This window comes from Anarhichas minor, unplaced genomic scaffold, assembly GCF_050575085.1.
Source record: "Anarhichas minor isolate MPS153535 unplaced genomic scaffold, ASM5057508v1 ptg000021l, whole genome shotgun sequence".
Taxonomy (NCBI): Eukaryota; Metazoa; Chordata; class Actinopteri; order Perciformes; family Anarhichadidae; genus Anarhichas; species Anarhichas minor.
Genome location: NW_027466467.1, coordinates 95,001 through 107,799, shown reverse-complemented (window position 1 = coordinate 107,799; position 12,799 = coordinate 95,001). Strand labels below are relative to the sequence as shown.

At 38.7% G+C, this 12,799-nt stretch overlaps 1 protein-coding gene across 1 annotated transcript in view; it reads right to left on the bottom strand.

The window, feature by feature from the left end:
• Positions 1–7,622: 7,622 nt before the first annotated feature.
• The window catches only part of dock3 (dedicator of cytokinesis 3), a gene marked incomplete at its 5' end in the record, with an annotated part of 96,900 nt that continues 91,723 nt past the window's right edge, over positions 7,623–12,799 (bottom strand). The window contains 4 exons of the mRNA XM_076096374.1: positions 7,623–8,270; positions 10,741–10,826; positions 11,403–11,522; positions 11,970–12,057. Coding sequence (XP_075952489.1) covers positions 7,647–8,270; positions 10,741–10,826; positions 11,403–11,522; positions 11,970–12,057 — 918 coding nt within the window. The remainder of the gene's footprint in view (positions 8,271–10,740; positions 10,827–11,402; positions 11,523–11,969; positions 12,058–12,799) is intronic.

Sequence of the window (12,799 nt, the reverse complement as noted above, 5' to 3'; positions counted from 1 at the left end):
CTGAGTGGTGAGATTCTGTTGGTGCTTTGCTGTTTTTGAGCCTCAAATCTTTTCAGACTCATGTTTCAGTGTTGAACTACAGATGTTTTACAACCGACAGTCTGACAGAATATTTTTATACTTTTATACTGTTATACTACTTATTTATCAATCTCATAAATAACACTTAAACCAGCTTACTGCGGTTCCTTATCTGCCAGTTAAAGGTTCCAGTCTTTGTAATAACGTGATGATCAACGGGGTCCGATGCAGCACGAAGGTCTAACAGGACAAGAACAGGGACCGGTCTTTGTCAGATGTTTGAGATGTTGTGATGTATAAATAGATTGAACTGAATGTTCTATGAAAGTATGTCAGGTTCCTGGTTGTTCTGCATATATAACTGTATCATGTAATTCTATGCAGAACAAAGACATGAGGCTAGAAATGATCCTAAACAGACACTGAAGAGTAACTGTGTTCATTGTGTGGTTTGAATGTAAGACGTGTTTAAGTTATTTCTCTATTTCTGGACTTTCTTTTCTTTTTAAATGTACGCTCGATCTGCTCGCTTGTATGAATGTGGGGCGGCCGTGGCTCAATGGGTAGAGAGGGTCGTCCGGCATCCGCAAGGTCGGCGGTTCGATCCTCGGCTGCTACGAGTCCTCTGCCCAAGTGTCCTTGAGCAAGACACTAAACCCCTAACCGCTCCCCAGGTGCCCCTCAGCAGCCCACTGCTCCCTATAAGCTAGGGATGGGTTAAATGCAGAAGTTACATTTCATGTATATATTTATGTATATATGATGACTATAATAACATTTATGTTGTATGTTTATTGTCAGCCCAAAGTTACATGACGCCATGATGAAAAACAACTAAATACTGTGATGACAATCACAACAGCTGTTACTTAAAGGGCCAGTGTGAAGCATTAAGGTGAAAAACCAAACAGCCGTGTTTTTATTCACGTATTTCTACACTAATACTAATTTTACACATTAGAGATTATGAATGGAAAAGGCAAAATATGCTTAAATGTCCTCAATTGCCAAAAAAATAAGTGTTAACGCTCGCTTGATGTATTTTATCGTCTTCATCACCGAACATGAAACCTGGACATGAACTATTAAAAAGTGAAATAAACTCCTGGAGACCTCTTTCCATTTTTTTCTCGTTGATGGTGAGATGATCCTTATCCTTAAATTGTTTTGTTTACAGTTGACAACCTCTACTTCTTCTTCTTCTTCTTCTTCTTCTTCTTCTTATTCTGTGTTTACTGGTAGATTACAGACCAGCGTAGTCTGTAGCTAGTAAAAGCGTAGTCTTTTACTGACTTTTCGACATATTCTTTGACTTTTTTACGACACACTTTGCTGTGACTTCTTTTATTCTTCCTCTATAAAAGATATATTGTGAACAACTTTCATATTTTGTCAGTACTGTTAATCTAGTTTATTTTATTCACGTTTCTTCACTGTTGGCAGAACTTGCTTGTCTTTTATTTTCACGACTGCAATAATTGTGCAAAACATCACTTTTCACAAGTCACAGCTTAGTGCCGTGGATAAAGTCAAAGTATGTCATAGTCTAATATGTTGAAAAAAGTAATGTGTCATTGTATAGTATGTTAATTTAAAAAGTATTCAGAATGTTGGAAAAGGTTATAGTATCATATGCCGTAACAAATCCTAAAAAGTCATATAGTATGTCAAAAAAACTAATTAAAAAGTCATCGTGAAGTATGTCGTAAAAATTCAAAGTATCTCGAAAAATGTTTTTAAAAAGTCATAGTATTTATGTCGAAAAAAGTAATTGAATTGTTTGTCGAACAAAGTTGAAGTGTAGTATATCGAAAAAAGGCAGTTATAGTATGTTGTAAGACTGAAATCCTGTGTTGATCAAGTATGACCACTAGTTGGCGCTGTTTACGGGGTTTGGTGTGATGGGGAGGAGGTGACGGGAGGAGAAGGAGAGCAGCGAGAGACGGTGATCTGACTTGGGGCGGTTCCGTGGAAGCTTGACTAAAGTTATGAGAAAAACCCAAAACGTGTTGGACTGATTAATTCCTTCATCATACACCTACGACGCTTACAGTATGTTGTAAAAAGTCATGAAAAGTTTATTGTAGGTCTTAAAAAGTTAACAAAAGTGTGCATCGAAATCAGACAATAAAAAGTCAAAAAGTTAAATTGTATGTCGAAAAAAGTAACAGTATTAATTGTAGTAAAAAGACATTTGTGTTGTGTTTTATGTCAAAACAAGTCATAAAGTGACCGTAAAGTAAGTTGGAAAAGTCATCAGACAATATGTAAAAGCAGGCTATAGACATAGTATAGTATGTCATAGTATATGATGTCATAGTATATGATGTCATAGTATATTAAGTCATAGTATATTAAGCCATAGTATAGTATGTCATAGTATATTAAGTCATAGTATATTAAGCCATAGTATAGTATGTCATAGTATATTAAGTCATAGTATAGTATGTCATAGTATATTAAGTCATAGTATAGTATGTCATAGTATATTAAGTCATAGTATAGTATGTCATAGTATATTAAGTCATAGTATATTATGTCATAGTATATTAAGTCATAGTATATTATGTCATAGTATATTATGTCATAGTATATTATGTCATAGTATATTAAGTCATAGTATATTAAGTCATAGTATATTATGTCATAGTATATTATGTCATAGTATATTATGTCATAGTATATTAAGTCATAGTATATTATGTCATAGTATATTAAGTCATAGTATATTAAGTCATAGTATATTAAGTCATAGTATATTATGTCATAGTATATTATGTCATAGTATATTAAGTCATAGTATATTAAGCCATAGTATAGTATGTCATAGTATATTAAGTCATAGTATAGTATGTCATAGTATATTAAGTCATAGTATATTAAGTCATAGTATATTATGTCATAGTATATTAAGTCATAGTATATTAAGTCATAGTATATTAAGTCATAGTATATTATGTCATAGTATATTATGTCATAGTATATTATGTCATAGTATATTAAGTCATAGTATATTAAGCCATAGTATAGTATGTCATAGTATATTAAGTCATAGTATATTATGTCATAGTATATTAAGTCATAGTATATTAAGTCATAGTATATTATGTCATAGTATATTATGTCATAGTATATTAAGTCATAGTATATTAAGTCATAGTATATTATGTCATAGTATATTAAGTCATAGTATATTAAGTCATAGTATATTAAGTCATAGTATATTATGTCATAGTATATTATGTCATAGTATATTAAGTCATAGTATATTAAGCCATAGTATAGTATGTCATAGTATATTAAGTCATAGTATAGTATGTCATAGTATATTAAGTCATAGTATATTAAGTCATAGTATATTATGTCATAGTATATTATGTCATAGTATATTATGTCATAGTATATTAAGTCATAGTATATTATGTCATAGTATATTAAGTCATAGTATATTAAGTCATAGTATATTAAGTCATAGTATATTAAGTCATAGTATATTAAGTCATAGTATATTATGTCATAGTATATTATGTCATAGTATATTAAGTCATAGTATATTATGTCATAGTATATTAAGTCATAGTATATTAAGTCATAGTATATTATGTCATAGTATATTATGTCATAGTATATTAAGTCATAGTATATTAAGTCATAGTATATTATGTCATAGTATAGTATGTCATAGTATATTAAGTCATAGTATATTAAGTCATAGTATATTAAGTCATAGTATATTAAGTCATAGTATATTATGTCATAGTATATTATGTCATAGTATATTAAGTCATAGTATATTAAGTCATAGTATATTATGTCATAGTATATTATGTCATAGTATATTAAGTCATAGTATATTAAGTCATAGTATATTAAGTCATAGTATAGTATGTCATAGTATATTAAGTCATAGTATATTAAGTCATAGTATATTATGTCATAGTATATTATGTCATAGTATATTATGTCATAGTATATTAAGTCATAGTATATTATGTCATAGTATATTAAGTCATAGTATATTAAGTCATAGTATATTAAGTCATAGTATATTATGTCATAGTATATTATGTCATAGTATATTAAGCCATAGTATAGTATGTCATAGTATATTAAGCCATAGTATAGTATGTCATAGTATATTAAGTCATAGTATAGTATGTCATAGTATATTAAGTCATAGTATATTATGTCATAGTATATTAAGTCATAGTATATTATGTCATAGTATATTAAGTCATAGTATATTATGTCATAGTATATTAAGTCATAGTATATTATGTCATAGTATATTAAGTCATAGTATATTAAGCCATAGTATAGTATGTCATAGTATATTAAGTCATAGTATATTAAGCCATAGTATAGTATGTCATAGTATATTAAGTCATAGTATAGTATGTCATAGTATATTAAGTCATAGTATATGATGTCGTACTATAGTTTTGTTCTTCCATCACAGCCTCCGTGTGTTTACAGCTTAACTTGACAGTAAACGTTTGAAATGAAGGAAGCTGAATCACATCTGGTCAATAAAACAATATCGTTTAATGTTTCTCATTAATCATGAATCCACAACACGGCAGGTTTTATTAGAGTAGGAAAGAAAACGTGAGTATTTACATCTACTGTTATACACGTCACAGTTTATACCCATGCTAACACAACAGATTTATATACACAAGAAACAGCTTTCAGCATCATTTCACAGGATCACCTTCAGAGTAACTCCTGTTTCTTATCGTCGTCGATGCAAAACACATAAATAATAAAACAATAAACCTCCCTCAGCTGCCCTCAATCATCTCCATCATCAGACTGAAGGAACTCGTGTTTAAGTTTAAAAACTGTTTCACATCAGAAAGTACAAGAAGAGACAATCTACATGTTTACAAGGTTTCCCTCTTTGATCAGTAGAAATACAGAAATCAAGCCTCCTCCTCCTCCCCTTCCTCCTCCTCCTCTTCCCCTCCCCCTCCTCCTCCTCCTCTTCTTCCTCCTCATCATCTTCCTCCTCCTCCTCTCTCTGATTATCTGCGTTCCTTTTCCTCTTTTGATCCATTACAGCATTTACAGAAAACCCAGAAGTACAAACACACACGTGTGTTCAGTGGTTTTAGTGTCACGTGCTCCTTTCAGCTGCTCCTCATCTTCCTCTCTACCGTCTACTTCCGCTCAGCTTCTGTCACTTTAACACGTACCACCTTGTAGCATGTAGCATGTAGCATGTCCCTCTGAAACATGCATGTAGTGCAGGAACAACAACTTCAACGCTTAAAGAAATACAAATAAAAATACTTCAAAGCGGGCTTCTCTCATCAGAGGGCTTTGCATAGTTTCTTATCTTCACAGACTTGTGAACAATCTCTCAACAATCACATGAAAGTCTGGATGATTGACTGAACTAAGGATGATTAAACACCATTTTATTAGGTACACCAAGCTAAACCCAATAGAGTCCTGTGATAGCTCCTCCCTCCATGAAGTCATAATGTTCAGAGTTTATTTTCTTTACGATCATTTTGAAACATGATGAACCGACCGGTTTCTATTATTTTGTCCACCCCTCCATGCATATCAATTGTGTTAAATAACAAAAAAAACCTCTTTAGTCCACAACAAAAATATGAATATTATAACCTCCATGTCTTGCTTAGTGTTGGCTCGCTGTACCTAATAAACTGGACACTGAATGAATAAACTTTAATATTTGAACACGTTGAACATCGTCGGCTCAGACTCAATAATAATTATATTCTTATGAGGAAGTTATTCACAAACTGCTCGTTAAACCAGCGACACAGTGAACTCTGTAAACACTGTGGATCAGAACTAATATTAATAAATAAAACGTTATTCTTACACTTAAGCTGATCTCAACATCTGTCCTCCGCTGCACTGAGTCTCATTCTGTAAACTTCTTCCTTCATCTCATCGGCTGTGCTTCTACTTCCTGTCGCGTGTTAAAAATTAATAATCCGTGTATGAGTTGCTCCTGAGGGGACAGACGTCGTAGTTATGGTGAAGACGATGATCGTGTTATTAATATATTTAGTTCTGTTAGTTTATGTTCATGAAGCGACTCGTTTCAGTTAAAACGAGGAACATGAAACATTATTTAGAATGTAAAGCTGGTGTCATGAGTCACACTGAAGACTCTACTGGACTCAACATGAAGGTAAAAAGGCCACAAAGTGATGAAGTCTCACACTAATAAACCCGAGTGTCTCCTGTCACGTTTAAATGTTTAAACATCCTGAACACAGAAACACGCGACGCAGCTCAACCTTCACAATAAAAGCTCCTATTCATTTTCTTCTAGTAATCAGAGCGGAAGTTAGATCCAGACTACAGGACAGTCACAGGTGTCCTACCGATGGCTGTGTTCCATTTAGCTCCTCGTTCACCGGTTTGGATGAATGTTTAATGAGGACGGAGTGGAGCCAACAGGAAGCAGCAGCTGAATGGAATCCAGCCGTCGTTATGACGTCACACCAGCTGTCAATCAAACGTCAGCGCTCAGCATCTTCAGACATCATCACACAAAATAAATAGAGTGCAGAACATCAGATCGATCTAACTCTACATGTTGAGTCTCCTTTGTATTCGAGAGGCCTGTTGATCACACAGGTCAAAGGTCAAAGGTCACCGTCTTCTTCTCCGGTCAGAGACCAACAGCTGATCTCAGTTCAGTTCATATCAGTCATTAAACGTTTCACATAAAAACAAATCTAAACTAAAGACTTCAGTGAATGTTTGAACTTTAACCTTCGGTGGACGGACATGCGTACAAAACACTGTAAAAAATGTACAGTCGTTACTTTCATTAAAAAATAGAAAAGAAGTGAATATTTATTATAGCTTCTCTATAAATGTATTTCCATCTTTTATTTTGTAGCAGAAAGCTGAAATAACTTCTCGACTTCTGAATTTGTGGAATGAACCTTTAGATCCTCGAGCAGCCGACGCTCATCTTGCATATTTCTACGTTCTCGCCTTCAATCAAACGTAAAAGGATTAAATATGAATGAATGATGTACTTCTATATATCGTGTTGCAGATGTATCGACACACTTTGATGCTTCTGTTGCAAAATATAAACAACTTGTTCAGCTGTTGATAACTGGAGGACTCAGCGTGTCGTGTGATTGGTCGGTCGGGACTCAAGAACTAACTCGTCTTCATGATTATATTTCTTTGTTTTCATCACTTCATCACTTCATCTCTCATTAATCATTCTGAAGCATTTAAATAAATGATGATTATTTTTGTCTAAACATCTTGAGATGGAGGAAACAACACGCTTTGATTAAATCTAAAACCTTAAACCTTCTGAACGAGAATGTTTTTAAATCATGTTATCAATGAAATCTCGACCCAATCATTACCGTTACCATGACGACGAAATCATATTTCTTAAATTTAACCGAAACAAATCCGGCTCGATGTGCTCGTATACAAAGATGCAGCATCACAGGAAAGACATTTCCAGATGTTGAACACAGAGGTTAGAACTCCTCTGACTGGTTTGGTTTGTTTCTCTCATCGTCTCTCAGCTTTAGTCCTCCTTTCCTTCCTTCCTTCCTTTCCTTCCTTCCTTCTTTCTCTCCTCTGAAAAGTTGAGTTCCTCACTCCTCGCTGACGCCGTGCTCCCACGCCACTTTAGCCTGCTCCTCCTTGGTCGCCGCGATGATGGGCTGGGAGATCTTGCGCGGCATCGGCCGCGGCGCGGGAGGAGAAGCGGACTGGTTGTTCAGGGGGTCCTCCTCTGGGATGCAGCCCTCTCTGAGGTCTCTGAGGTAGGGTTTGGGGGGCAGGGCCGGAGGAGGCTCGTGGAGGCTGTAGAGAGGCGGGTGGTGGGGGAGGTAGTGCGGGTGGCAGTGGTGCTGGTGGTGGTAGTAGAGGTGTTGGGGCTGGATTTGAACCCCCGCCTGGGCGACAACGCCTCCCGGGGCGGAGTGGCTGCGGCAGGGTGCGGGTTTGACTCCGTCCAGGACTTCGGGCTCGGAGACGCTGTACCTGACGGGCTGGTAAGGAGAGTCCAGGTCCTCCTGGTCGGTGGTCCAGGCCTGGCTGCTGGGGACGGACTCCAGGGTGTCTGTGGCGGGGGGGTCGGAGGAGGAGGCACCGCCGAAGTTGCTCTCGCCGAGGGAGGAGACTCCGGAGCTGGCGCTGCCCGACAGGGTGGAGCTACTGCCATCCAGGATGGACTGTGGACTGGTGGGCGAGGCAGGTATAGGGTGCAGGGGAGACTGGAGAGAGAGAGGTTTTATTATTATTATATATTATTATTATTATATATTATTAATACTAATATATAATAATATATAATAATAATAATATTTTATTATTATTATATATTATTATATATTATGTGATGAGCTGATGATTATGAAGGAAAGACAGTGAGACACGAAGCAGCTTCAGTTACTTAACTGATTATAAATGAGCCTGAATCAAGAATAAATATTAATAATGCTTTCATTTATAAGTATCTGATCCGTACTGACCCCCTCACAGTTTACCGTTAAGCATCAGAGTGTAAATAAAGTTGTACTGACTCAGTATAACTTGTGTTTCTAGTCTCTGATCTCTGATCATGTTTCACTGTAAACAACCAATCAGAGTTTAAACCAACAGGAGGAGAGCTAGTAACGTTAGCAGCACTGCTAACGGCTAACCAACAGGAGGAGAGCTAGTAACGTTAGCAGCACCGCTAACGGCTAACCAACAGGAGGTTCACTTCAGTTACATTATGATGCCTTCAGGCTCTGCTCAGTGAACATGAGTACTGGCTGAAGGTACATTATAACGTTATCATGATGTGTTCACATGTCATCTTGGTTCCCGAAACAACATCCTACGGAAACTGACCAACTCCAAATGGGGAGCCACAGCACACACATTAACATCTACTGCTCTGGCCCTGATTCCTCTGTGGAATATGCATGTCCAGTCTGGGAGAGGTCAACCCATGCCAAGAAACTTGACCCAGCACTGAACAACACCTGCCGCCTGATCACTGGCTGCTTGAAACCCACCAACACAAGCAACCTTCACCTCCTCGCTGGCATTGCTCCTGCTGATACTAGACAGGAAGTTGCCAGCCGAGTCGAGAAAACAAAATCTACTAGTGATGAACGCCATCTCCTCCATGGATGTCCCCCTCCGGCCCAACGGCTAAAATCAAGAAGAAGCTTTCTCAGCCATGTCCAGCCCCTAATCAAGTCTCGGGAAGAAACCAGACTCCAACTCTGGAGGGAAAAGCTTGAGAATGACCCTCCTCCAGCTGTCATGGGGACACCCCCCACTGAAAACCTTCCCCCTGGCCCAGAAGCACCATGGGCTCAATGGAAAACACTAAACCGCCTCAGAACAAGAACGGGACGATCAAAAGCTGCTCTGGTCAGATGGGGCTACAAGGCTGGCCCAACCACCTGTGACTGTGGAGAAGCAGACCACACTATGGAGCACTGCCTTGTCTGCCCTCTGCTACCCAACCCTGAGACTCAAAGGACCTTGCAGTGTTCAATAACAACACAAAGGACTGTGTAAAGAAATGGGAAACTGTCATATAACCATCACGCTTCAGTGAAACGAAAAGAAGAAGATCTGTAAAATGTAGTTTTGGTGATAAACTAGAATAAATCCAGTAGTTTGAAGGAGATGTTTATGAATATAAAATAGATACTAGAGATGAATTATGAGCTGTTTGACTTCCTAACACGAGCTCTAAGAACATTATTATACTTCATTAATAATAATAATGATGAGATTTAGTTAAATTAATAAATACAAACTTTTATTTCCTCATCATTTGAATCGTGTTTTTATAAAGTAAAAAGTATAAATTACTTTAACAAAGTAAAAGTATAACATTTAGTATTTTGACGGTTTACAGACTTCAGAGCGTTTAAATGATTTTTAGGACGATGACAAAAAAAATATAAATATTCTGAATCCTTGTAGACCAGCTGATATAATCAAACATCAAACAGATCATCAATGATCAATAATTAGTATCAGCTGTAAATAATGTGATGAGAGATAATCAGTTTATTTACTCTAACCAGCTGATGGCATCATCTGATCTGTATATTATTATTATTTATTATCTGACGTTCAGACTCAGAACAGTGAAAGATGAACTGAACACGTTGAATCTTTTTCTTGTGTTTAGGAATCAAACTGACAAACAGGGAAGTGAGAAAGAAGTGCACGAAGATAAAACAGTGAATCAGACTGAGAGGAAACAGAAGAAGAAGAAAGTTTGAGCTGTGAAAAGAAGAAACCACAAACAGGAAGCAGCTCCGCTCTGAAGCAGCTCCGCTCTGCTGGTTCTTTGTTTCTTTAATCTTAAAATCACACACTGACACACTGATTTGGCTTCTTTCAGTTTGGAGTCACATTCGTTCGGCTGTTTTTATCCTGAAAGTTGAATTATTATATTTATAAAGTTATATTAAAGTTATATAATAAATCTGAATAAAATAAAAACACGTTTGATTTAAAGACGTCATGTCGAGCAGAAGAAGAGATTTAGTCCTAAAACCACGGACACTAAGACAGTGAGCTGTCTTTCTGTAGGAGTGCAGACAGACAGGCAGACCAACTGCAGGAGTGAGGAAGAGGAGGAGAGAGAGAGGAGGAGGAAGAGGAGGAGGAAGAGGAAGAGGAAGAGGAGGAGGAAGAGGAGGAGGAGGAGGAAGAGGAGGAGGGTACCTTTCTTAAGGAGCGCGCAGGGAGAGCTGGAGGGAGGTCGCTGACCTGATGGTGGAAAGCGTCAAAGTGCATCGACAGGTGTTGTCCTACAGGGGGAGACACAGCAGGAGACACCTCAGACCAGAGAAGAAGGAGGAGGAGGAGGAGGAGGAGGAGGAGGAGGAGGAGAAAAAGAAGAGGAGGAGGAGGAGAAGAGGAGGTGAGGAGTGTGTGCAGGAGGGGAGGTGTTTCTAAAAGTCAGTTTGATTCAAAGTTAAAGGTTCACTTCTGTCCTCTGAGGAATCGACTCTGGAAGATAAAAGTTCATCAACTAATCTGAGCCAAAGTTCATAAACAACATTTCTGACTGGAAACAAACAAAACAACAACACAAACCTCCACACACACACTGCAGCGTACAAACACACACACACACACACACACACACACACACACTGCAGCGTACAAACACACACACACACACACACACACACACTGCAGCGTGCAAACACACACACACACACACACACACTGCAGCGTACAAACACACACACACACACACACACACAGTGCAGCGTACAAACACACACACACACACACACACACACACACTGCAGCATACAAACACACACACACACACACACACACAGAAATACACACATCTAACACGGTGAACGTCGTACCGTGAGGGAGGTTGCGTGGAGGAACAGGAGGCGCCATGACTCCGCCCACATGAGCAGACAGGAAGGGGAGGGCTTCTCTGGTACCACTGTCCAAACTCCAGCTACTGGGAGTGGTGAGGACTGGAGGAGGGGAGGGGGGAGATAGAGAGGAGAGAGGAGAGAGGGAGGAGGGGAGGGGAGAGAAGAAGGGAGGAGAGGAGAGATAGAGAGGAGAGAGGGAGGAGGGGAGAGATAGAGAGGAGAGAGGGGAGAGGAGAGAGGGAGGAGGGGAGAGAAGAAGGGTGGAGAGGAGAGATAGAGAGGAGAGAGGGAGGAGGGGAGGGGAGAGAAGAAGGGAGGAGAGGAGGGGAGAGAGAAGGAGAAGAGAGGATAGAGAGAATAGGAGAGTTTGAGGAGAAGAAAATAAAGGGAAGAAGGTTGAAGTAAGGAGGATAGAAGAAGGGAGGAATGGGGAAAAGAAGGCAGGAGAGGAGAAGAGAGGAGAGAAGAAGATAAACAGACTTTACACATCTCACATCATGTTCCTCACTATGTACCATAAGTCAGAATGAGTGTGTGACCTCTGACCTTTCTCAGCCACAGACAGGTTGGGGTCACTGCAGGGTTTACACGGACCAATCACCTGATGGAACAACGCTCGCTGGAAGCTGGTTGGCTGAAGACAAAGACAAACATTAACCTGTGATGGTCTGCAGCTCGTCACATCGATTCTCTGACGGCTTCCACTGCTAACCCCGTGTTTAACCGCACATTGCTATGAATTGTGGGTAATTCTCTCCAGCAAAGTCAGGAGACAACCTCCAGTTCTGAAGGGAGGAGTCAAAGCTTCATGTGTTAAAGCTGCATTCTCTCTAGTGTCCACCAGGGGGCGACTCCTCTGGTTGTATAGAAGTCTATGAGAAAATGACTCTACTTCTCTCTTGATTTATTACCTCAGTAAACATTGTAAACATGAGTTTATGGTCTCAATCTCTAGTTTCAAGTCTTCTTCAATACAGCATGATGTTCATTTTGTACATTATGGTCCATTTAGAGTCAAACAGACCATAAAGCAGGGGATGCTTTAGGGCGGGGCTACACGGTGATTGACAGGTCTCTAGTCCAGATATGGTCACTTCCTGTTCACTGGTTGATAAAGAAACAAGATGGCGACGGCTGTAATCCAAGATGGTGAAAACGCCAAACTCGAGGCTTCAAAACATCAGTCCACAAACCAACGAGTGACCAATGATCACGACGACTACGTCCACTTCTTACAGTCGATGACTTGAAACTAGAGATTGAGACCATAAACTCATGTTTACAATGTTTACTGAGGTAATAAATCAAGAGAGAAGTAGAGTCATTTTCTCATAGACTTCTATACAACCAGAGGAGTCGCCCCCTGGTGGACACTA